A 26773-nucleotide genomic window follows, 5' to 3' on the forward strand; every position below is an offset into this window, starting at 1 on the left:
CACAGTACTGACGTAAAACATTCTCAGTGGTTGACGGATCATGGGTTAGAGCCCCCTTCCCGTCAAGCTAACTGTGGGAGGTTTGTGTGGTATTGTTCTTCATGTTACGCAAATGCGAATAAATAGTGATTATATTGTCGAAAGAGGTTATCATTTTAAATTGCTAATAAGTAATATTATATCTCCTATTTGACTTCTTATTGCGTGCACATTCCGTATTTTTAAGAGTAAATATTTTTTTTCAAGTACAGCTGATTATTTTTGAAATCTAAGCAATCGCTCATTTTGTTATGATTAACATAATAACAAAATGTTCTGACATAAAATTATAACAATAATTGATTTTATAAACGAAATGATTTAAGCAAAATATCGAAAAGAAAAAAATGAATGAAAGATCACCAAAAGGGTTGGTGTGGGGAGTGAGCAGGGGGAGAAATGTCCTAGTCAACAAAAAAGAAAAGAAAAAAAAAGGGAAATTATCTAGTTAATAATATACGTAACAGAGAAAAATTTTGGAGGGTTAAGAAATTAAAATAAAGTTAAAATTTTCTGAAACCTTAATATGATTCCAAGTTGAACCTTATTATCGTACATATTAAATTTGAGCACATGATAAACAGACGCATGGTTCAAATTAATACCTTATTAAAGATGAACCAAATTTTCTCAGAGCGTAATTGGTTTTATGTAACAGCATACCTCATTTGTGTTCTCTTTGGCTTAATACTGTAACAGCATACTGTTTTTTTTTGGCAGGATTGCTACAATCAACAATTTGTGGAGAAAGTAGAAAGACCCACTGATAGTACCTTATCTTCAAAGCAATACACTTACTTTTTCAACAAAAAGATCAAATATATATGGGATCAACAACAGGTCAAGTTCTATAAAGTAAGGTTAGTGAAACATCTTTAATTTTTCTTTTTTGTTTCAAATAAATTTAGGTAGCACTGAAAATTAGGTAACTAAACTACAAACTGTTATTTTTTTAATAAACCAGCAAATTAAGATATTTAAAAATTGAGTTATTAACTTCTCGCTTAATTATATTTTCAGCTACTTTTTTGTTCTACCATATAACTAATTTATTGACTAATACATTAAGATGTTTAATATTTCAGCTTTTAATTTTCGAACTTAATTATGTTTTCAGCTGCCTTGTTCTACCAGATAACTAATTTAGAGACTAGTATATTAAGATGTTTTATAATTCAGCTTTTAATATTTAACTTAATTATATTTTCAGCTGCTTTGTTCTACCAGATAACTAATTTATAGGCTAATATATTAAGAAGTTTAATAATTCAGCTTTTAATTTTTGAACTTAATTATGTTTTCAGCTGCTCTGTTCTACCAGATAACTAGATTATAGACTAATATATTAAAAAGTTTTATAATTCAGCTTTTAATTTCTCAAGTCATTATATTTTCAGCTGCTTTGTTCATCCTGATAATTAATTTACAAACTAATGTATTTAGATATTTAATAATTCTGCTCTTAATTACTCAATTAATTGCATTTTCAACTACTCCATTCGTAGGGGAGAGTGGTGTCAATTGTAACATTTTTTACTTAACTATTTTTAACTAACAAAAAATCCAATATATTATTAGTATTAATTGACAGACGAGTAAAGTAGACTATCCTCTACTAGAAAAAAAATTAAATAACTGATTTTAAATATTATTATATTAGTTATTAACAATTTTTGACAGTCGTGCACTTGTTACAATTGTCCCCACAATTGTAACAATTCATAAATTCAACTAAAACATAGTTAATTATACATATTATCATAGTTGTGATATATTTTTTTATTGATCAAAATAGTAGTTATATTTTAGGAGTAAAAATAATAATGAGCATTGACCTAAAGGGTTAAACTTTTAACTTTAAGGGGTTAAAAATTTCAATTTATGCTGTGAAAGGTGACAAATAAAATAATGCACATGCAACATAACATAAATGCTATAGGAAACTATTGGTGGTTCTTAAAGAGTTAAGTAATGGCTTGTAAAGGTAAGATTATTTATTTTCAGCTGTTACAATCGTCCCTTTACTTATTGTTACAATTGTCCCCAAGACGCCATTTCAGCTTCATTTGTTAAAAACAATGCAGTTAATTAGCAAAACTAATCTTTTTTTTATTGAAATGTTAATTAAGGTGTCCACTTACATATTCGGTTACTAATTTTTATTTGTTTAAACAAAATTACTTTGTTACAATAAAATATTCTAATACCAAAAAAAGTACTGCGTGACGTGGAAATATCTTTTGTGATGTAACTGTTTCAAAAGTACATAAAAATGGTTGCCATCAGGGGTGTACATGTAGATTTGTTAAATACACCTTGTGCACCACCTAGGAACCAAATCTAGAACCCGACACTCGAAATTTTTGCTCTGTTACAATCGTACCCTGTTACAATTGACCCCACTCTCCCCTACTGAAAGGAGGAAGAACTCATTAAACCTCTCAATCATCTTTAAGGAATTTTCACAAATAAACTGTTGGGAGACAATGTGGGCCAGAGCCCCAGGATTTGGATCCCAGGTATCGATCGGTACGAATTTGGTATTCTGCCAGTACCAAACACAGTGCTGGTGCAAAATATCCCAAGTTTCGTAAACGGATCATGGGTTTTTCTTCTTTGTGCAACGCAAATAAGGATTACGGTAATCAAAAAGCATTCTACTAAGGCTAGTTTGTCCTAATGCTTGACCCAAAAATACTCTTGGATCGAGTACTTTTCAATAATATTACATTAATTTTATTCTCAAAACATACTTTATAATACTCTATTTTCCTATAATTTTCAATTGTCAAAGCTTATTAAGTAAAAAAAAAAGAAATCTAGAAAACGAAAATGTTCAAGTATAAAATTTATTAACCGATCCCATCCCCACTCCACCTGTTTCGGTTTGTATGAAGAAAAAAAAACTAGCCAATCTTTGAATCGATGATATAGCAATTACCTCAGAAACCTTAACAAACTACAAAAATAGCCATGTATCATAAATCAGATTTCAATTTGATCTGAATTCGATCATCAGAAACTGAAGATCTTGTTTAACATTCATAATTTTCCCCAGAAGATACAAATCAAAATTAAAATGGTAGAAACGGAAAAAATTGTCTCAGAAACCTTAACTAACTACAAAAATAACCAACGATGCATCATAAATCAGATTTTAATTAGGTCTGAATTCGATCATCATAGAAGAGCTGAAGATCTTGTTTAACATTCATAATTTTCCCCAGAAGATATAAATCAAAATTAAAATAATAGAAACGAAAAAAAATGCAGAGTTATATTTGTTTAAGAAAAGAATTAATAAATGTTTATTCAAATCATGTCTGAAAGTACTTAATGCATAATTGGTTGGATTTCTTTAATGAAATAAAGATCTCCAAATATTTAAAACCTAAAGATGGCTAAAGGAATTCACTGACTAAGCAACTGATATTGCTTGAAGAGCATTGTTATATTTCTAAAAAAAAAGCTTTTAAAATCTTATATTGTATTTAAAGTTTTTGATGTTTATTAAATAAAAGAGAGCAGGGAACGCAGCCGGTTAAGAAACCGCTTTGGGGGTCCCACTGGTGGGGGGTTGGAGATCGCGAGTTCGATTCGGATAGCCATCTAAACAACCGAAGTGTAGGAGCAGAAAAGAGCAGGTTTGATCTGTTGTGGCTGAGGGTTTTCTCGTTAATCGTAGTATGGAAGTATAGAGAGAGAGGGGTACAAGCTCAGGCGCTGTTCACGTCGTCAGAACGTGGTCAAATTTACGTGACACTCCTATTATGGTTGTTAAAATATAGACATTGAAATGGGCTAGGTGTCTGGTCATGGCTGGGTGATGTGCTTATTTAATAATGATAAAGAAAAAACAATAAGAGAAATTATTTTTAGAAACTTATGTGTCTAAATAATTATTTTCAGTGGTCTCCAGATAAAAAATTGTGCCAGTTTTCATAAACTTGCTGATGGCTTACACACAACTGAAGCAGTATTTCGATTGCAACATTACGGACGAAATTCTATCTTCGTAGAAGTACAACCAGTTCTCAAATTAGTTTTAAGAGAGGTAAACACAGATTAAAATCATTTCTTCTTCTTCATATCTTGGAATGTTTGTTTACTTTAAATACATAGTTTCAAATTACCATTTAAGTATCACATCAACACAAAAAAAAAGCAGTTGCTACATAAAGAAATTGGTCCTGTTCTGCCACATTTAGGCACATTGAAAACTTAAATGTATAATGAAAAATAGTAAAACAATTTTGACATTTGATTGTGGATATTAATGAACTATTGTTAAAAAATGTCACTAGAACACATAAAATGTAAATTTATTGTTTGTTCTATGAATTTATGAGCTATGCAATATTTGAATTGGAACACACAATACCGATCATGCCTTGCTTTAATCATTAATAATAATCTTAAAATTCTGCAGTGAAGCAAAGGGAAACAAATAAGTTTCAAAGAGAAACAAATATGTATGAAGAAGAAACAAGATGCATCAAGAAAGTAAATATTTTTCCGTGAAAGTGAATTATTACACAAGTCAAACAGCTGAGAGAGTTACAATATTTTCACACTCATATTTATGCTGCATTCCTACTTAAACAAAAATTTCACTTTCTTTATTTTAATAGAAATATTTAATATTTTAAAACAGTTAAAATATTAAGAATTGTATTGATACTGAAAGCTTTCGCAAATTACATAGTCTATTTCAATATAAAATTTATAGAGACTTATAACAACTTTAGTGGTGCCCAACCTTTATTTTGTTTCATAGCATTTAATAACTTAAAATTTTTTCTGTGAGCCACAGATATATTTTGCTTTTAATATTTCAAATAAAAAGATATTTTTGAATTAGTTGTAAAAATTATATGTACTATTTTTCAATATTAAATGAAAACAAATTTAAAAGTTTCGTATAGATCACAGAACTACTAAGTCAGAAGAATTTTTTTTTTCAGAATAAGTAAATTATATAATATTTGAAACGAGTTACAGTTTCGGCAACGTGGATATAGCGTCATTTTTCGAAAATCGGCTTCTGTCTATGTAGAATTCTTCCCAAATAACTTACATGTTCTGCATATATAGCGAATTTCCCAGAAAGATTAAATCAGCGAATGTTTCAATGAAGGTAAAACTATAAATTTTCCTATAGTACATTTCTTAGAAGTTCAGAAACGAAGGTCCACACATGTGGATCGAGGTAATGAAAATGTTAAGCTTTGAACATGGTCTTTCAAAATTTTATCATAAATTTGAGCAAGTTAAATCTAAGAATTTAAAATGCGTTTGGATGTAATTAGATGGATCTAGTGTTTTTACTTTATCTTTAACCATTGTAAGTACTGGTAAATAATTCTGAGAAGGATATTGCTTTTCATGTTGCAGTTCTGACAACATCTTTATCTTTCTCTCTCAAAAAAAGAAAAATATTTTTTGAGATAAGAACTTTATAGTGGTGATACATTATTTTCGTGAGTAATTTTTTGTTTACAAAACCTATTACTATAGCTAAGGAATGACGACGAATATTTGTTTTATGACGAAAGATATTGAAAAACTGAAAGAGACATACCCACAATCGGGTATTTTTTATCCTCAGTTTTTGATATGAATTGATTCAATGTGTGAGTAATTCTTTAATTCGTTGTCATTTCGAAAAAACTGGGTGATAAAGGAAAAATAAAATAATATGAGTAGCGCATGATTTACAACATTCTTTAAAAGTTAATCATCGACAGAAGACATTTTTTTCACAATTTTTTTAAATAACATGATAACCTTAAACAGTACAGAAGGGAAGTACAGTAAAACCTGTTTTTGTGCAGTCCCTTTTTATGCGATTTCGTTTTTGTGCGATTTTTTTTGTGCGATTTTTTTATGCGGTATATGAATCTTAGCGGCGTTAGCACCAGTTTAATGTTCCTATCAATGTACATATACATGTTGTGGACGAACTCTGATTACGTGTTCTCCTTGACAATGATGTATCTGGATGTGCGATGCTCTGCTCATTTATTTTAAACAGTCTCCTGACAAGGCAGAGTCAGTAACGTGCATGCGTGGGTCACTCTGAAATTTTTGAGATAGAACTAGATTTTTAAAGTTACACTTACAAAATTTTAGGTGTGTTCAGAGTAGTCTCCTCGATTAGCAGCAAACTATTTAACGTATAATTTGAAAACTTCTCCATGTATATGCACAATGAAGAATTAAATATTTTTACAATTTCTTTTGGTCTAATTTAATTATTTAATTTAATTGAAAGCATTCTCTCATCAATTTCATAAATCATTGATGTATTTTCTAATTCCGACTTTTTTTATGCGGTCCCTATCCACCGGATAAAATTTTTTTTAGATAGTATGTCGTACAGAGTTGTTTATTATATGTAAGAATTTATAAAATTTCCGAATACTTTTTTGTACGATTTCTTTTATGCGGTCCCTATCCACAACACAAAAACAGGTTTTACTGTACTCTAATTCCCTTCCAGGTTCCTGCTTCTTGAATAATTTAATTCGTTTAAAATTATTTCCGAGTAATAACACAACTTTAATAGAAAAGTATGATTCCTTACGAAGTATGATATAGCATAAATGTATGCCATAAAATAAAAGCATAAACTGTAAAAAAGTGTGAAAAAATAATAAAAGAGCACAAGCAACGAAAACGCAAAAAAAAAAAAAAAACCAATGAGCATAAAAATTAGGTTTAATTTAAAAAAAAAAGAAAAAACCTGATACATCAATAGGTAGAGATGAGTGTTGTGCCTTGAATCAGTGTCAGCATTTGTGGCATTTTGTGGTAATACAGAAAATTAGTTCCACACTTTTCCTTATCTTAAATTTATTATTTTTAATAAATACAAAAAATAATTAGATGAATGAAAATAAGAGTTAGTATAGTAATCATAAATAAAAAAGTAAAATGCTTTTTTCTGATTTCCCCCCCTCTTCGTTTTTCCAATGTCATACAACCAATGTTTACAACCATTTTCGTTTAGAAAAACAAAGACAAAAATAACTACGATATTAGAAAAGGAGTAACTGTTATTTGGTTCGAAGAACCCCTACTTCTATCCAAGTAAATTGTAAAAATAAATAGCATATGTAATAAAATATAATTGTTTTATTTGTACCAAAAATCTTCTTAAAATTTATTAATTCTATCAGATTAATCTTAGATTGAGAAAAAAAGTATGTTAAAAACTACTGGAATGTGGTAAAGTTAACCTTGTTTCTGGCTCTATGGGAGTATTAAAAAGTTTGGTAATTTTCCCCGAAGCACTTTGGCAATGTTTTTAGTAAAATTAACAATAAACTACAGTTTTATAATGTGTGATAAAATTCGAAAAACGTGGCAAACTTTGATAGTTTTATCATAATACATTAGAGCATGGTATTAAAAATATTTATAGGGTAAAATTTGCTTTTCAGTTTTGTATTTTGTACTAAATGTGTGGTAATGGGAACTATAGTATAGAACCAAAATTTCTGGTAAGCCGTTACCATTTGAACAAAAAAGTAGCTAAATGAATTTTTTGAATACCGTATATTTTAATTTTTGTTACCAAATTATATATATTTTTTTATTAGGAATGTTATTACCATACAATACGGTGACTTTACCAGAAATTTTTACCAAACCTTTTACCAGAACAGAAGTATTTCTACTGTGTAAAAGCACGACGAAAATAAATAAAATAATATCTACTATAATAAATTTAATATAGATTACAATATTTATATTTTTTTTCCAGATCAGGAGCCCATTTTATATTTATCAAATGTTTATTGTTGTTGTGTGGATGATTCAAGTTTATTATCAATTCGCTTTATGTATCGTTTTGTTGTCCATCATTTCTATCACGGCAACGGTATGGGAAACAAGAAAGGTAAATTAATTCATGATTAGTTAAAAAGGACTAAACTATTTAAACATTTTGAACATATTCAGTTAATTTCATTTCTTAATCTCTTTACATGTTTCAGCAAAGTAGAGCTCTGAAGGAAGCTGTTCGAACTGATGCTATTGTGACACTTTTACGTGATGGGAAAGGTATGGGAATTATGGTAAAAAGTGTAAATTTGTTGTATTGTTAAAACACCAATTATTATTTTCCACGTTAAACATTATCATTGGCGTATCATACACAGTACGAAATTTCGGATCAAATTACTGCAAAAAGTGCCAGCACACACAAGGCCGGTACTTTTTATCGTAAAGTCCATTTTCACCGAAACTGAACAATAATACGATAAACATCTTACTTAACAATAATACGATAAACAGTAATTTTTACAATAATATTTATTGTAAAATCACTGAACCATTGTAAAAATTAATTTTCAGAGTAATATTTATTGTAGAATCACTAAACTACCGTAGTTAAAAAAATATAACTGTAAAAATTACGGTATAATATTTTACGGTAAAAATGAATTTCAAGGTAAAAAGGATTTTACGGATGATTAAGCCAAAGTGCTGGTACATTATACCGGGGTCTGATCTTAGTAGTACCTTATACCGTTGCTTAATTATTACTGTGAAATCCATTTTCACCGAAACATCTTATAGAACAAAATTCCAACAAACCGTAATTTTGACAGTAATATTTATTGTAAAATTACTATATCTCTGTAGTTAAATAAATATTACTGTAAAAATTACGGCATAATATTTTAGTGTAAAAATAGATTTACGGTAAAAAGGATTTTACGGATGATTCACCCATAGAGCTGGTACCTTATACTGTAGTTTGATCCAGAATTTTTTAGAATTTTTTGTAGTATTTTTGTATGGCGAAAAATTGTTCTTGTCTGAGTCCCAAGTAATTATATTTAAAAATATTTAACTTCTCGAAACGCTGACCAGTTTCTCAAGCAACGGGGTTTTGTAAAATCCTACTACCACAGCATATATTATATTAGGTATACTATATTAGGTATATTAATAGACTAGGTACCTATTACCTCAATACCAATAGTACCTGTTATCACAATTCATTAAGCATCATTGGCGCCTATAAAAGTTTGGGATTTATTTAAAGGGAGAATAAGTAAATTAATCTTTTATGATGTTCTAATTAAGTTTCCGCTGCTTATAAACTATTTTTAAAGCTATAGCGATAAAAAAAAACATTTGTAAACTCTTCTTATAGCTTATGCTTATAACTTTTTTAAATACTCTTGTAATTCTATAACTACTTCATAGATTTGCAGAAATAATGTGACAGTAAAATTTTCAATTGAAAAATGAATTATTTTTAATTATTATTTAAATATTAATTTCTATTGTAATAAATGATGGTCAAATTGCTAAGATGGGCTCGGGGCCAATGAACGTTATTGAATGAAAATCGAATTAAAGTTTTTGAACACATGAAAAGTTGCTAGGGAAGATGTAAATAATGATTTACATTTATCTTTAAATTTTAATTTATAATAATTATAACGTATAGTATTTATAATTTTCAGAAGTTCAAAAATCCTCAGATGAGTTGGTACCGGGAGATGTTATAGTACTTCCAGAGACGCAATTCATTATGGTGTGTGACGCAGTGCTTCTCTCTGGAAATTGCGTCGTTAATGAAAGCATGCTAACAGGTAATTTATTTTCCTAAATATATTTATATTAAACACCAAATTTAAATCAATTAGTTAGAAACCCAATCACGCAACTATTTGTTTGGAATCATTCAACTATTGCAATTATTTGTTATTGAAATCTTTCAAGAATGATTTAAAATATAACGAAAATATTTTAAATCATTCTTGAACGGTTCCGGTCTGTGGAAGTTCATTTGAATTCACTACTCGCTTTATAAATTTATTTTGTGTGTTGTTCTGTATTTTTTTTACATTTTATTTTTTGTTTTTTTTTTGCTTGATATGTATATATTTTTTACTTAATGTGTTTCATTTTCATTTCAATTTTTCTAGTGTTCCTCACTCTGTTGTACTGATATACGTGTAGCAAAATGTGGTTTAGGTTTAAGAGTAAATACTAATTTAACAGTTAACAAATTTCGCGAAGAAGTAAAATCTATAAAGTTGTGATTATGGAGCTTGAGTCGAATGAAATAAAATTAAAAAATCTATATTTGGTCGAAAAAAATTGAAGCAAGTAACATATCAGTGCTGCCATCTATGAGAAAAACCAGCAGAAAAAATTTTATTCGGAAAAATAATTTAATAAAATCCATAAAAATAAGGAAAAAAAAATGTTATTTATTATATTACGATAATATAAAAAAACCCATGCAGAATAGGTAAACGTTGTAATTTAAACAACAGACTAAAATAAGGAATAAATCATTCATTGGCATCCCATCTTTATAGGGAAACTTATTTAAAAGTCAGAGCCGCCCGCACACATGGAAGCCGATATATATATATATATATATATATATATATATATATATATATATATATATATATATATATATATATATATATATATATATATCAGCGGATATATATATATATATATATATATATATATATATATATATGCTGCAAAAACTAAATTTTAGAAATTTGTTTTTGACGAAACCATTTCCTGAAAAATACTCCGAACGGACTTTTCGTCTATTTGAGGAAATTGCTATCTTCACGTGATTAGGGATAGGTATCATATTGGGTATAGGAGGGGTATATAAGTCATAAGAATGTGGCTAAATGAAAACAAAACAATTTCATAATTACTTAAGAAACATCACATAAAAATGAGTAAACTACTCAGTTATCTCCAGGAATAAAAATTTGCGAAACCTGATAGATGAGCAGGACACTAACCCCTGCACCATCCTGTCAAATAGAGTAAACGCTTTTAAACTCAAATAAAAAAATGTTGGATAGCTTCCAGAATGCAATGTGATGATACTCAAATTAGAAAGCAAGTTCGTCAAACATTTAAATTATTACGTGATTTCCTGATGAAGTGCCTCATATCATATTAAAAAATAAGATACAGTGAAATATGTGTAACTTTTCAAGAATTAGATGGTCAAGTGATAGACAAGACAAGATGTAAATTTATAAAATGGGAATTTAATTGCTTTAGAAAGTTTGATACTTGATAAAATAATCAACTTAAACACGCAATCAACATACAGCGGTCGTCAATTCAACATGTTTCACTGTATTAATGATAAAAATAATTGAGGGATTTCGATTTTTTTTCTGATAATTAGTAAGCACTTCTCGTTTCAGCAAGTTGGAAAATAGTAGCATAGGTATGTCTACATTACGTAATCACTATGTCCTAATTGCTGTGTATTTTGCAAGTATCATTTTTAATACTGTCCCATGGTGTCTTGGGATATTCATCCACTTTTAGATGCACGTGGATAAATTTTTTAAAAATATTTTTCCGCACATGCGCGGTATAAAGCAACTACTTCAATTACTCTTTTCTGGCGCAGTTTTTATTATTATTTTTTTTAATTTTAAAGCAATAATTTCGTTATTAGTTTAAAATTGATTCAAACGCTTTGTTTAATTTTTTTTTAAATATTTAAGCTATAGCAAAAGTGGCACTAGATCTTGTATATATTTCGGACATTTACCAAAGGTCTAGTCATACTAGGTCTGGTTAAGTGGCATTGCCCGGTATATCCTACACTGAAGTTTTTTAAGGTCGAGTGCCATTGCCCGGTGTACCCTACACTGATGTTTTTTTAAGGTTCAGTGCCACTGCCCGGTATACATTTGCCTGGTATACCCTACACTGATGTTTTTTTAAGGTCAAGTGCCACTGCCCGGTATACCATACACTGAAGTTTTTTTAAGGTCAAGTGCCAATGCCCGGTATACATTTGCCCGGTATACCCTACACTGATGTTTTTTTAGGGTCAAGTGCCACTGCCCGGTATACATTTGCCGGTATACCCTACACTGATGTTTTTTTAAGGTCAAGTGCCACTGCCCGGTATACATTTGCCCGGTATACCCTACACTGATGTTTTTTTAAAGTCAAATGCTATTGCCCGATATATATTTGCCCGATACTCCAAACACTGATGTTTGTGCTAATCTATCCTCAGTAAGTATTAAAATATCGATCCACGAATATTATATCCACGAAAAAATTAATATCAAATCGGATGTAATAAATATTTCGGATTCACCAAAGCGACTAATTTGATTGTCAACATTCTTCGGTGAAAATCAACAACCACCGATTTCAGTCATTCACAGTAACATGCACATCATTTGCATAATAACCTCATCAGGACGATTATTTCATACTTTGCCTAAATAGCATTCGGCATTTCAAAAAATAAAAATAATTGGTGTTGTTGGCGATGATCTCGTAAGGCGATAAAGAATCATGCATAGTACAGGTAAGGAAGATATTAACCTCGATGGAAAAGTGGATGAATAGCCCAAGGAACCCTGTCCCATGAACTAGCGTTAAACTCTTAGTATGCTTTGAAATTTTAACATACTTTTTTCTCTAATTTTTACGCTTGAATTATACAACATTTGTCATTGTATCGGGTGACTTGACGACATCACTTGTTTGGGCTTATCAGGAATGAGAAGAACGATGCATTAAGGAAATTTGGATGCTTAAAGCTTAAGCATTTCTCAAGTCCTAAAAATACTTGGTGTAATAAATACTAAAAAAAGTTAAAGCTTAAACATTTCTCAAGTTAGAATGGTGTAGCAGAAAAAAGCATTTACTGGTAAAGGCATTCTGTAAAAATAACTTCTTATGGAGATGCTAAAATAAATGTAGGAAGATGTTGTTAGCAAGACACTTGCCGTTCGAGGGCATCTAAGCGACATTATGGCTAGAAAATAAAAGTTTTTTTTTTAGTTATGAAAACTAAACACTTTTGTGTTAACTGTATGCTATTGTGTATTTATTTATAGTAACCCTAGCAACAAGTAACCATAGCAACGATTTTACCTTTGGCCCCAGTTGAGTTCCAAATTTGCTCAATATGAGTCCTATATGAACGTACACTGAGGGACCAACATTGGGATGTCTAGATTTTTTAGTAATTGTCTTAGAATGACCTATATAAGGTCTACATTGGCCAATATAGAGCCTATATTGAATAAATAATGGGTATAAAATATTGGGAGAATCTGACGATTATATATAGGACCGATATTGGTCGTAAAGTGGCTGTAAAATATTGGGTGAATAGAAAAATTCTACATAGGGTCAATATCGGAAAAATAATGGCCTTTCGAATCTTTACTGAGCCAAGATTCATGAATATTAGCCCAATGAGAGTCCAAGTTATTTTGCTGCTTGTGAATAGTTAAAGCTAATCATTCATACTTGATAAAATTTTAAAGTCGACCGAAGGTGACAGCACCTTTTACCACACTTAGAAAAAATACTTGAAAATGAAACTTGTTTTGATGTGCTTGTTATAGGAGAAAGCACGCCCATCACTAAAGTGCCCATAGCAAATGACATCAGTTCTCACTACGACACGGCCAATAACAAGAGAAACACTTTATTTTGTGGAACTGAGGTCTTGCATAGCAGAAATGTGGATGGCTCTGGTATAAAAGCTATTGTGTACCGTACTGGTAAGTGATTATTAATGTGACAAAATTTTTATTTCATTTAATTCACTTGATTTCAAGTATGAAAAATGTAAGCTTTGCAAAAATGTTTTTTATTGTTTTTAATTTACGTTACAGTAACTTCAAATAGTTATTTTTTAATGAAATCATAAAGTTACAATAAAAGCATTACAGAAAGATAAACAAAAACTTTATTCAATAAATAAAGAAAGTAAAATACAAATATGTTTAAAAAAATTAATAATCGAAAAATAAGTAAAAAAAAAGTCCAGGTGAGAAAAAAATTAAATGCAATCCTGTTTTATCTGATAAATGGGGAAAAATCGAAGTAAAAAAATTAAAAATGCTAACTACGATAATAATATATTTAAATAATATAAAATACCAATGGAATGCAGAACATAATTTAACAAAGGGAAAAAAAACAATTAATACTTAAAGCATAAATAAAAATCTCACAAAAATTGTTATTGCGAAAGTTTCAATTTTATTTTGTAGAAATCTAGGGGGAAAATTATACAAAATCTTTGGATAAATACAGAATAAAGAAAAAAAATTATCTGATTTGCTAAAATTTCACCATTACAGACGATTATGCTGCAATTCAAATATTGTATTTTGCACATAAAATAGAAACTTGATAATGTATAAATTTTATTTTCAACTAAAATTATGAAGTTAGAAAAAGTCGACATACCTTGAGCTTTAAAAAATAAACACCCATTTTCAAGACTCAGACGTGAATGAGAAAAATAAAACAGATTTGAAACAGAAAACGTGTAATTGTCAACAAAAAAGGAAAATAAAAGTTTTTTATGATGTCTTAATGGTTTGAAAAATGTGTTTTGTATAATGAAATATATTTTTCCGTTTCAGTTTCTTGGGATTATTCAAAGATAATATATTTATATTAATTTTCCCTGAAATAATTGCATTTAAATATTACTTTTAGGTTTTTCTACGGCAAAAGGGGAGCTTGTTCGAGCTATTCTCTTTCCTAAGCCTGTTAACTTTAAACTTTATACTGAATTATTCAAATGCATGATCATTTTCTTCGTTCTTGGTAAGAATCAAATGTTATCAAAATTTTACTTTAATTTGTTAATCAAATCTCTGAAATCTTACAAGATATTTTCTTCTTTTTAAGGTATTCCACCAATCATTTACACTTCCATTATATGGGTTCATCTCGGAGTAAGTACTAGAAACATGATTCATTTCATTTCAAATTTTTTTGTTTTCGACTTCAGAAGATAAGTCAAGAACTTATGTTTAAACCCCATGAATAAAAAAAAAATCATTTTGAGTTCTTCCAAGTGCTTTTTTAGCTCAGTTAATACAATGCAATGTATTTTAAAAATAAGTTGAAAGCCTTGATTTAATTTTATTAAGCAAAAAATTTTTTTTATGAACCCATTTTCGGCCCAAGATGCGCAAAAGCACCACTTCAGTTAATATTTTTTATTGGCATTGTGTTTCCTCAATTTTATTTTTCAAATATTTTCAAGAGTTGGAAAAACTTCGGTAACAGTTTCAGTTTGAAAGTTTTCAAACTACTCTAGTTTTTTTAAAACTTGAAACGGTTATGTTTATGGGATATTTATGCTGCGTATGGAATGAGTGCCATGGTTGGCATTCCAAGTTTGAAAATGGAATGTTTGAGTTCAAAGACGTATTTTATTCTGGTCGTCCAGTTGTGTTCGAGGAAGAGCCTTCATACCATTTTTTGCATGAATCTTCGCATCAAAAAGCAAGGAAATTGATAGAGAAAATGTAATATTCCTACACTTTGAGCTCCATAAAAAGGTTGAAAAAAAATCCGGAACTTAGTTGCCAATCCTTGCTTAACTGTTTTATTGAACTTTGCTGTTCTTTGTTGAACTTTGTTCTTATAATGTCGAGGAAAAGCGTGTTATGTATTGGCATTAAGTTCAAATTCATGCAAATAAGACAAAATATGTATGAAACGTACAGGACAAAGTTTTTGCTGGAGTCTTTGATGTTTACATATTTATGTGAACATCAAATTTATGTGAAGATTCGTGATGGCTCTGGGGATAGAGAGTTTGCCTTTCATTGAGGAGAACAGGGTTTGAATACCAGCGATTATTGGTCGATACGAATTCCGCATCCAGCTTGCTTCGACCACAGTGCTGACGTAAAATATCTTCAGTGGTAGACGGACCATGGGCCAGAGTCCCCATCCAGTCAGGCTAACCGAGGAAGGGATTCATGGTTTTCCTCTCCGTGAAACTCAAATGCGGGTTAGTTCCATAAAAAAAAAGACTTCCACGAAGGCAAACTTCTCCCAATCCAGGAGTTCCATTGTCTTCCGGATTGGGTTCAAAATTACAAGGTTACGTAGTTGAACACTAGTTGTCGTAAACCCCAAAATCGGGTCGGCTGCTCAACGACGGTTATAAAATAAAATAAAATAAAAATATTTATGCAAAACCCTAATGTATAATTATTAAATATGTTTTACACACATATTTCTTTCATATTTCAAGGCTTATACTAGAGACACTATCATCATTGTTGTGGATGTACTTACATTCCTTGTACCACCTGTTTTGCCAGCTGTACTTACAAGTATCAATGCACATGCTCAAAGAAGATTAAGAAAACACGGCATCTATTGTCTGAACTCTCGCTACATCAATTTCTGTGGGGGCTTGGACGTCGTATGCTTTGATAAGGTAGTTATTATTATTATATATATTTTAGGTAGTTATAATTAGTATCTATCATTGTTAAGGCTACACGTCATTATTCTCAAAAATGCTTGTATTAAATAATGAATAATCTATGAACCGTAAGGGACAAACCATGTAGTTATGAGAATTACCGTAAAAGTGGAAAAAAGGTTCATGTCCTCAGAACTGATTTTCTGTAGCTGTAGTTTATTTGCGTCGCACGAGAGCTACACAATGGGCTATTGGCGACGGTCTGGGAAACATCCTTGAGGACGATCCGAAGACATGCCATCACAATTTTGATCCTCTGCAGAGGGGCTGACACCCCTCTTCGGTAGCCCAACGACTTGCGCACGAAGTAGAGCACTTTATGGTAGAACAGTTTAACGAGGACCGATACCATACACTCTCGGTTCCTTGGTAGACTGATCCAAGTGGCCACCCACCCACACACTGACCGCACAGCAGTACTGCTTGACTTCGGTGTTCTACTAGGAACCATGTCTTAATGATCAGCCAACAGCGGGACCAGAACTGATTTAAGTTGAGTAAATAGCAAAAGTATAAACAGAACCTGAATCTGTGAGAGAAAGCGCTTGATTTTTCTCAGCTAAAATGATCGTCTAATTACTTTATAAGGCATTAGCTACAATGCCTTTTACTCAAGTGAAGAAAAAGGGATTTAAAAAAAATACTAATTAAATGGGATTCAGAGGAAGAATTTTGAATAAAATGTCAAACTTAATTTAGTTAACTTTAAAAATTATTGTCAATAAATATTTTCCGTCCCCTTCCCACAAAAAAATCTATATAGCACTCATCAAGTTGCAATTGAACAACATGTTTTATTTTTTAAGACTTATTATTTCAAGTATTGCTTATCAAGTATTGCTTATTCTAAAACATTTTAGTTTTTAACGAATCCTTTTCAAGAATGTTAAAATTTTGATAAATGCTTTTCCAGAACATTTTAAATTCTATATAAATTGAATTTTAGTATTTTAATTCATTTCATCCATAATTTTTCTAGACTGGAACTCTCACAGAAGATAGTTTAGATATTTCTGGAGTTGTACCAATTGATGATGGCAGGTAAATTTTGTTTCGAATTTAATTGAATCTGAAACTGACAATAAAAAGAACCAAACTTGCAAGCAGTGCAAAATATTGAGAAATGTGCATAATTTTACCCCATTTTTAAGTAAAAATACTTTATAACACAGCTTTATGACATTTGTTAAAAATTCATTCGTTTTGCAAAAATTTACTTAATTTATCTTTATGAATAAATATTTCCAAAATAGGTAACTTATTTAACGCCATCAATTCAATTAAGATCGATTAACTTTCTACAATAATGTACCCATTTCTTCTGTAAAGAGAAAAATAAACTGATGGTTATTGCTAAACAAACAAACAAAAAACTAATGCTTGTTACTTGTTTTTATTTTTATTAAAAAATTCGTATAAAAATAAGTTTTTAAATATTTAGAAACGCAAGAACTTTTAGTTTAAACTTTGACTATTAAACTTTTTTTAAACAACATTTAAATTTATATTACTAATGGATTTCTTATGGCATTTAATTAATTGATTAAAAATTTTCATAAAAAAAATATGTAAACGCAAACAACTAACTCGTTAGATTTCATAACTCAATTTAAGCATCAAGTTCTTTATTAGTACTGTAAATGAACAAACAGCAATAATTAAATGCTGAAATTAGCTGAAATTGAATTCTGTCATGAATAACTATTTTAAAAAAAATTTCTATTGAATGCTGTGCTACTCACAAAAAGTGATTTTGCTTAAAAAAATATATGTATATATATCTATATATATATATACATATATATATTATTTTTGATAAAAAATGGGGTAGTTCAAAATGCGATAGTATTATATTATTCTTTAATTATTGCTTTTCCTTAAACTTGAATTTTGTTCATGGGCTTTAAAATATAAATTTTAGGCTTTTTACATTCTTGCGTGCAAAAAATTATAATCCAATATTTTAAAGTTAGTGTTTTGTTTGTAAGATATAAAATATCGCATTTTATTTCATTTGCATGAAATTCTGCCTCGTGGTATTTTATTTATGCCAGATTGCCCCGTAATAATTTGATTGAACGAGATTCTGCCTCAAGGTAGTTAGAACGAGATTCTGCCTCAAGGTAGTTAGAACGAGATTCTATCTCAGGGTAGTTAGAACGAGATTCTGCCTCAAGGTAATTAGAACGAGATTCAGCCTCAAGGTAGTTAGAACGAGATTCTGCCTTAAGGTAGTTAGAACGAGATTCTGTCTCAGGGTAGTTAAAACGAGATTCTACCTCAGGGTAGTTAGAACGAGATTCTACCTCAGGGAAGTTAGAACGAGATTCTGCCTCAAGGTAGTCAGAACGAGATTCTGCCTCGAGGTAGTCAGAACGAGATTCTGCCTCGAGGTAGTTAGAATGAGATTATGTCCCATTATATTTTTTATGAGTGAGATTCTGTCACGTAGTATATTGCTCTGTTCTGCTCAATGATATTTTGTTGAGTGATAGATCTGAAAATTTAGTTTTTCAGTAAGTAGCCAGTGACCAGTAGACTCTGATGACTTATTAGTCACCTTTTCCTCAAACTTAATGATTCAGTGCCTGATATTGATGATCATTTTCATTTAATAGCCACTTTGCCAACTTTTTCTTATTCTTGTATTAAATTTCATTTAAAAAGAAAAATTAATATTAGACATAATCTACGGCTATAAAAAGTAACTAATAAGAATAAAAATGCTATTAATGTGTGCCAAAATTTAGCGAAAACATACTGACGGAATTTTTAAAATTATTTGGGAAGGTAAAATGCATTTAATGTATACATTACAACTTTTAAATATGTGAATTGTTAAAGAACTCTCTTTCAACGTGAATTTTTTTACCACAAATTGATGGATTCTGAAGGATCAAAATTTTGAGTTGAGACATTGAACAGTTTAATGAAAATTGTGTTTGCCAGTTACTTTCTGCATTGCTGTACTTTTATCATTGAACAATTTTCTTAAAAAAGAGGATAGTTGTTTATTAAGATTAAGTCGTAACTTTTTCTTGTTCACTCTCCGCGTGGTGGATGGAGAATGGTTATTTTCAGGTCTATTGAGTGATATCCCCGATAGTTTGACTCAATAAATTTTTCCTCTTCTTTTATGTTTTGAGTAATGATAATTTTAAAAAAAATATACTCTAGTAATATTATTTAAACGTTTTGCTGGGTAGAAACGCAATCGTGGAGCAACACAATATCACATACATACATATACATATCCCTCTTCACTCCGAATTGGAGCATAGGGCTTCTATCATAGCTTTCCATCTCGCTCTATTTGCAGCTAGATATTGCCTCTATTGTTTACAATTCGTTTACAGTCGTCCTGCTCCAAGTATTTTTAGGACTTCCTCTTTTTCTATTTCCCATAGGATTCCAATAAAAAAAACATGTTTTACCTTGAATTTTTCAAGTTTACGTAGAATATGTCCCATCCATTTTCACTTACGTTTTTTTAATTTCCAGATCAATTCGTTTCCGTTTTGCTTTTCTGAAGATTTCTGCATTGCAAATTTTATGGAACCACTTGATACGCAATATTCTTCTTAAACAAATGCTAATAAATACTTGAAGCCTTTCATGCTATTTTTTATCGCAGTACCATGTCTTGAATCCATATAGTAAGACAGATTTAACATTAGCATTGAGAATTCTAACTTTTGGTTGGTTGTTTCCAATGCCATTCACCCCACGGTCAAGCCTGCTTGGTGAAACCGAGCAAATTTAAGGCAGAGTGTCCGTTTCTTGTTTTTCAGTGGCGTCATCTATGGCCAAGAATACGACTCCTGCCACACCCGTTTTATAGGGTGGACCAATTCATACATCCATTCATTCATCCACCGATCGTAATTTCAACCTGAATCAGAGAACGATCTATCTCCAATGTTAGAATTTGTTATGTTTTTTTTTTTCAAATTTATTGAGAATAACGTAACTACTTAAAACAATATCACAGCTAATCTAAAGAACATTTTATTCAAATGCCAATGCACTGACAAGTTTCATCAAAATTTGTAGGTTTGAAAGAGCGGTCAAGCATTTAAATCATTTGCCCAACAGTCCGTTGATGAAGGCTATGGCCACCTGTCATTCTCTATCGAAAGTCAATGGAAAACTTCTTGGTCATACAGTGGATGTTAAAATATTTGAAGCTATAGGGTGGGTGAGTATCTAATATTATTTAACGCAAAATATGAAATGATTTTAATATAAACTACTAATTGATAACTAAAAATTTGGTTTATTCAAAGAAATATTGCAGTGTGATTGTGTCAAGGAAAAAGATTTTACTTCCCTCATAGACATAGTACTTTAGTTTTGTAATATTAAGTATAGCCCAAAACAAAAAGTGAAAAACTAATAACTTTAGAAGTGAATAGTTTCTTTAGAATTATGTAGCGATAAAAAGGAGTTTTGCAGAAAATTAGAAAAAATTGGATTCTTTGACAAACCCGTTGGTTCACAAAAGTTATACTTGCCAATTAAAGTTATATTGCAGGTATGATTATGTCAAGGAAAACGATTTTACTCCACTCATAAACATAATACTTTAGTTTTATAATATTAAACATAGCCCAAAACAAAAAGTGAAAGAATAATAACTTTAGAAGGGAATACTTCTATTAGAATAATGTAGCGATAAAATGAAGTTTTATAGAAAATTAGAAAAAAATTGGATTCTTTGACAAACCAGTTGGTTCACAAAAGTTATACTTGCCATAAATGTATGAAGTAACAAAGACAAAAAAAAACTATGAAAACGGGAATATACTAGCAAAACAACTCTCCATTCTTAATAAGAAACATGTCTCAAAATAATCTTGCATTGCAAAAAGTTTTAAAAATCGTAAATTGTTCACTTTTATATTTGCAACACTTTTGCTAATGACTTTGCATGTTTTGGTCAAATGTATTTTGCTTCTTACCATAACTTATAATATGGCATATCTGGATATTTTCAAACACTGTATGTGTAAATGTATATGTTTATTGTATATTTAAATACTGTATATCTGTAACTGATGAACAAGTTTTGATGTGATTAAGTTTTAAAAGAACACATATTGCAAAAAAGAAATATATATATAAAAAATTCGCAATATGTCCAATATTAGCTGAAATTATGCTGTCACATTTGCATAATTCAGATTAAAAAATTTTGTTCTAAAATTTTTTTGTAAATATTTCATGATGTCTACTGGTTTTTTAAAAAATGACGTTTTATAAAGGGAATCCGTGAATTAAGTCTTGAGTGAATCTTGCAGAGCAAAAATTATTTTAAAAAATATCTTAAATTGCCCACTCTTATTTTGTCAATACATTTTGCACTGAAATTCGTTTGTTTCGGACTAATAAACTGTGTATCAAAATCTTTCAGCAAATTTTTCTTGTTATATATAGATACTTTCCAACCAAATTTTGCTCACTTTTTAATGTAAATTAAGTTTTATATAAATTCCATTTTTCAAGAAATTATAAAAAATTATCAAAGTGTCCACACTTGTATTTAGCAATGCATTACTCTGAATTTCGTTTGTTTTGGACTAAACAACTCTGCTTCTAAATCTTTCTATAAATATTTCACGCCTTACATAGATATTTTTAAACAAATTGACGCTCGTTTTTTATAGTAAATTAAGTTTTATGAAAATTCCGTTTTCAAAAAATTATAAAAAAATTCTCAAATTGTCCAACCTTATATTAGCAATGCATTTGCTCAGAATTTCGCTTGTTTTGGGGTAAACAACTCTGTTTCAAAATCTTTCTATGAATATTTCTTGTTATATATAGGTATTTTCCAACAATTTGAAGCTCATTTTTTACTGTAAATCAACTCTTTTTTCTAAAAAATTATAAAAAATTTTCAAATTATCTACTATATCTCTACATCTAATCTACTATATCTAATTATCCACATTTGCTCTGAAATTCATTTGTTTTGGAATAGACAACTCAGTTCTATAATCTTTCAAAATATATTTCTTGCTATATATAGGTAAGAAGAAAATAAATTGACTATCGTTTTTTAATGTGAACTAATTTTTATAAAAATTCAACTTTGCTAAAAATTATAGGAAATTCTCAAAGTTGCCATCCTTATATTAGCAATACATTTTCCCTGAATTCCGCTTGTTTTGGACTAGTCAAACTCTGTTTCAAAATGTTTCTATGAATATTTCGTGCCATACATAGGGATTATTCAACAAATTGACGCTTTTTGTATTCTTCTTACATTTTTTACCCTTTGATGTTTACAAACCTAACATAACTATGTGATATCAGATTAGTTAACTTCCTCCGTAAGAAGAAAAAGGAAACCATCTCCCATTTTTTCCACACTTTATAATTATGTGCCTTCTGTTGATCAAGTATCCTCAGTGTCTTCTTGTTGTCCTTTCTTGACAGTATACTTGGTAAATCAACATTCAGTATTATCTATAACCTCAAAAGCTATCACACACAATTAGAGTCGAGTGTTTTTTTACTGCTGTTCTAACATCTCTTGCAAAAATTTAAGATGTTTTCGAGGTTGTTTTGAGATGTTAGGGTTTATTTGAGTTTTGTTTGAAATTGACTTCAAAAACAATCTTTAAATACACACTTGAGGTTGTGTTAAGGTTTATGAAATTCTACCTTAGAGCAACTATCTGAGAGAAGTTGTTTTTGAGGTGTGCACATGTTATCTTTTCTACACTTCAAGCAAGTAAGTTTGCTTGAGATGTGAATAATTTCACCACATTTGAGCTAAATATTTTGCTGAGCTATATTATGAGATTGATTTTATGAGGTGTAAAGGAGGTTGAAATTGAGGTTTATTGATGAGGTTATTTTTGGTGCAAAACATAACCTCATTTTCTACCTCAGGTGTACTTTTTACACCTGTTTTCCTCAAAATACCTCTTTTTTGTAAGGGATTAAATATGCATATTTGTTTACATTAATAATTTCACTCAGACGGCAATCCGAATATTTTTTATATAAATGGTCATTATAATAATTACTCTGGCTGTTCTTTTATCACTTGAGTATCTTTAAGTTTTATCAATTGATAAAGTACTCAATGATTTCATCATCTCAATTAACTTTGTTAGAAATATCTTTAGATAAACTAATAAAAAAACTACTATTATAGTATCAACAATTAATAATTAATAACGTTATTGAAAATTATAGTGAAATTGTGTGAATATTGAATCAATGAATAGCTCATACCTATTGCTTGAAAATCTCGCAAGTATAATTTATAACGCTTTGCTTATTTTTTGGAGACTAAGGCACATAATACGCGAAGAAAAAAAATTCTGGAAAAATTATGGCACTGTTTGATTAAGACTTCTAGTAAAAAGCCCCATTATTCTGGTAATAACACCAAAACAAAAAATTATTTTAACTATTCATATAGTAATGGATCACTGGTAATTCTGATTTTCAAAATTATAGTTCTTATTAATAAAAATACAAAACTGAAGAGTAAATTTAACCGAATAAATGGTTTTCATGCCATTATCTAATTACCAAATTTGACCACATTTACGAAATTTTAAGATAGTAATTCTGTTATAAAAGAATATTTTGTTGTTAATTTTACCAAAATCATTACCAAAGGTCTTCAGTAAAAATTGATATTTTTGCTATTCTGATAAAACCAGAAACATGGTAATTTTTTTAAATCACATTTTGGTAGTTATAATATACTTTTTTTCTCAGTGTATGAAGATATACTTTCTCAATCAGTAATTTATTAATCAAAATCATCATAAGATTGTAAAGATTCCTCAAAAATATAACTAAAAGTGTTTTCTTGATATGTAGACATCAATTATAGCCATGTTAAATTTGAAATTTGAATAAACTAACAGGCACTGAAAATTTTGATTGGCAATATAATAGGTATTTATGTGGATTATTTTTTTTTTTCATTTTAGGATTTGGAAGAGCCTGATTTTGGTGATCAAGTACCGTTTGAAAGAGTGCCTCCGCGAATAGTTTATCCTCAACCTACCGAAACTTCACCATATCAGGTAAAATGTAGACGTTTTCATCAAAATTTGAATGCACTCTTATGTACTGAACATTACTCACTTATTCAACTTAAATTTAGCAAGCTAAGAGATTTTAAGGATAGAAAATAGTAAAGGATGGAAACATTAAATATTTCTAGGCAGCTATATAAAGTATAGAATCGGCAAACTAAAGTTATTACCCCCAATATGGTGACTATTTCTACTTTTATTTAAACCAAAAAAAAAATTCTGCAAGCGATTACAAGCACATATTAGTAATAGTTAAGAAATGTTCGGTTTCCTGAGCAAACCAGAAAATTTCTTCACGTCATATGCTTCAAATATTATAAAAAATATTTACATAATTCTGAAAATAATGATGCCGTTAACTGAGAAGGCAGTAAACGATGTTTAAAAAATAATTGTCATTCACAGTCACAACGTGACGAGTTAAACTGACAGAAGTCCGGGAAAATAGTTTATTTGTGACTAAATCAAAGCTTAACCCTGTCCCGCCCCCGTCAGAGGGCATCCGGAGAATACTGTAGACTCTAAGTGCACGTATGTGACCTCTCAGTAAAAAAAAAGGAGGATTCAAAAAGGTAGGCTTGGTGGAGATTCATGACAACACCAGAAGGCCTCAAAGAATTTAATGAAATCTTAAAATTAACAATAGTAGTTACTAAGAAAATAGAATTTAGGAGTTTGAGTGCTTAAACATAATGGGCGAGGCATCAAAAAAAAATTGAACAAAGGTAAACATATTGTGATGATGAAAAATATCAGAATTTGCCCAAAAGCCCATGAAAATGGATACAATTTCAAAAACAAGAGTTACGGCGAGGCAGCCGTAAAGAAAAATCCTCAAACAAGAGGAAACTCAAAACATGAATAATTAGAAAAATTTACAAAATTTTGAACAATAAATAAATCGAAAATCATTTTTAAGGAACACAAATACAGTATTTGCGAAGGTTACAAGATAAAATAAATAAATAAGTAAATAAATAAATAAATATATAAAGTAATATTAATTTTGAAATAATATTAAAAATACTATTAGCATACAGAAAATTATTTGTGACTAAATAGAAAACATTTTTTATTATTACTCCAGTTATCAATTCCAACTCCAGTTATCAATTATCAAAGCTTGTTATTAATTTTGAAACTTGGCGAAATAAAATTTTGTTTCCTAAGCAGAAGATAGCAAACAGTGCATTTCTATCTTCTTTCGTTTTTTTTAATTGATTTAACAAATGATTACTTTACTATCTTCGTTGTTAATTTATCCAATGATTGCAAAACAGACAATTATACTCTTTTCTCATGTCTAGCCAGCTTCTGCAATTGCCGTCGTGAGACAGTTTCCCTTTGAATCTCTACTTCGCAGAATGTCCGTGGTAGCCAAATCTCAAGGTAGTAGGCACTTTGAAGTGTACTTGAAAGGAGCTCCAGAATTGGTCAGCTCTTTGAGCAAACCTGAAACAGGTATGTAATCGATTTATGTTGTAGTTTCTTGAATTTGTTGAGCTAGCGTAACTAGATCATCGCTTTGTTTATTTTTTTAAGTGGTCTGATTGCATTCAATTTTTTTTCTAAACATTGGATCTAGTTTCATTCTTAAATTGAATTCAAATTATTTATTTTTATGGCTATTTTTTCAGTTCCGGATAACTTTAAAGAAGTTTTGGAGTTCTACACAAGACAAGGATTCAGAGTGCTGGGCATAGGAAACAAAGTATTGCCGGATGACTTCGTGTGGGATGACGTATTGAGGTTACCAAGGTAACAATTTCTACCGAAAAATAGTTTTAAAATTGTTTAGTAAGAAATACTTATGAATCTTTTGAATCATAGAATAAAAAACCAAGTTGCATTTTAATTTAAGCAAAGATATTTTACGTACATGTTATGGCAAAAACCCGAAGTCTGGTAAATCTTAAATTTTACCTGCAATACTCAGCTTTCATCAAAGTGGTTTGATGAAAGTTCGAAACATGCTTTAATATGATTCCGTTTCAACGTTTTACCTTTCAAGTTAAGCCTAGGATTTACCAAGTCGGTAAAACCTAGAAAACCATTTGATGGTAAAACCTAGAATACACCTGAATTCGAGCTTTTACAGTTACATAACATAATATAAAAGAACATTAAGTATTTTAAGAATCCAATGGTTCGATTCAAATTCCAAAAATGAACTTGGAAAGAAGTACTAAAAGATTATTAGATGGAAAAGCATGAGGATCAATATCTGGAGTAAGACTAATAAATAGATGGAAATAGCACATAAAAGAACATTTAAAATTACCAACTACAAGAAAAAAGGGAGCTAACTGAAAATAATGGTAAAATATTCTGAAAAAGTCCAGGTTCTGCAAGAGAT

At 29.9% G+C, this 26773-nt stretch overlaps 1 protein-coding gene across 1 annotated transcript in view; it reads left to right on the top strand.

Annotated features, from left to right (window-relative positions):
• LOC107443403 (polyamine-transporting ATPase 13A3) overlaps positions 1–26773 on the top strand; it is a 68027-nt gene that overhangs the window by 25729 nt on the left and 15525 nt on the right. Inside the window, exons 4-17 of the mRNA XM_016057250.5 lie at positions 760–899; positions 3949–4093; positions 7808–7942; positions 8040–8106; positions 9525–9653; positions 13446–13604; positions 14554–14664; positions 14749–14795; positions 16112–16300; positions 17328–17389; positions 20402–20546; positions 24310–24405; positions 25725–25878; positions 26055–26175. Of these exons, the coding sequence (XP_015912736.3) occupies positions 760–899; positions 3949–4093; positions 7808–7942; positions 8040–8106; positions 9525–9653; positions 13446–13604; positions 14554–14664; positions 14749–14795; positions 16112–16300; positions 17328–17389; positions 20402–20546; positions 24310–24405; positions 25725–25878; positions 26055–26175 (1700 nt within the window). The remainder of the gene's footprint in view (positions 1–759; positions 900–3948; positions 4094–7807; positions 7943–8039; positions 8107–9524; positions 9654–13445; positions 13605–14553; positions 14665–14748; positions 14796–16111; positions 16301–17327; positions 17390–20401; positions 20547–24309; positions 24406–25724; positions 25879–26054; positions 26176–26773) is intronic.

Source organism: Parasteatoda tepidariorum, chromosome 1 (genome assembly GCF_982258835.1).
Source record: "Parasteatoda tepidariorum strain Cologne lab strain chromosome 1, Ptep-v5.0, whole genome shotgun sequence".
In the NCBI taxonomy this organism is placed as follows: domain Eukaryota; kingdom Metazoa; phylum Arthropoda; class Arachnida; order Araneae; family Theridiidae; genus Parasteatoda; species Parasteatoda tepidariorum.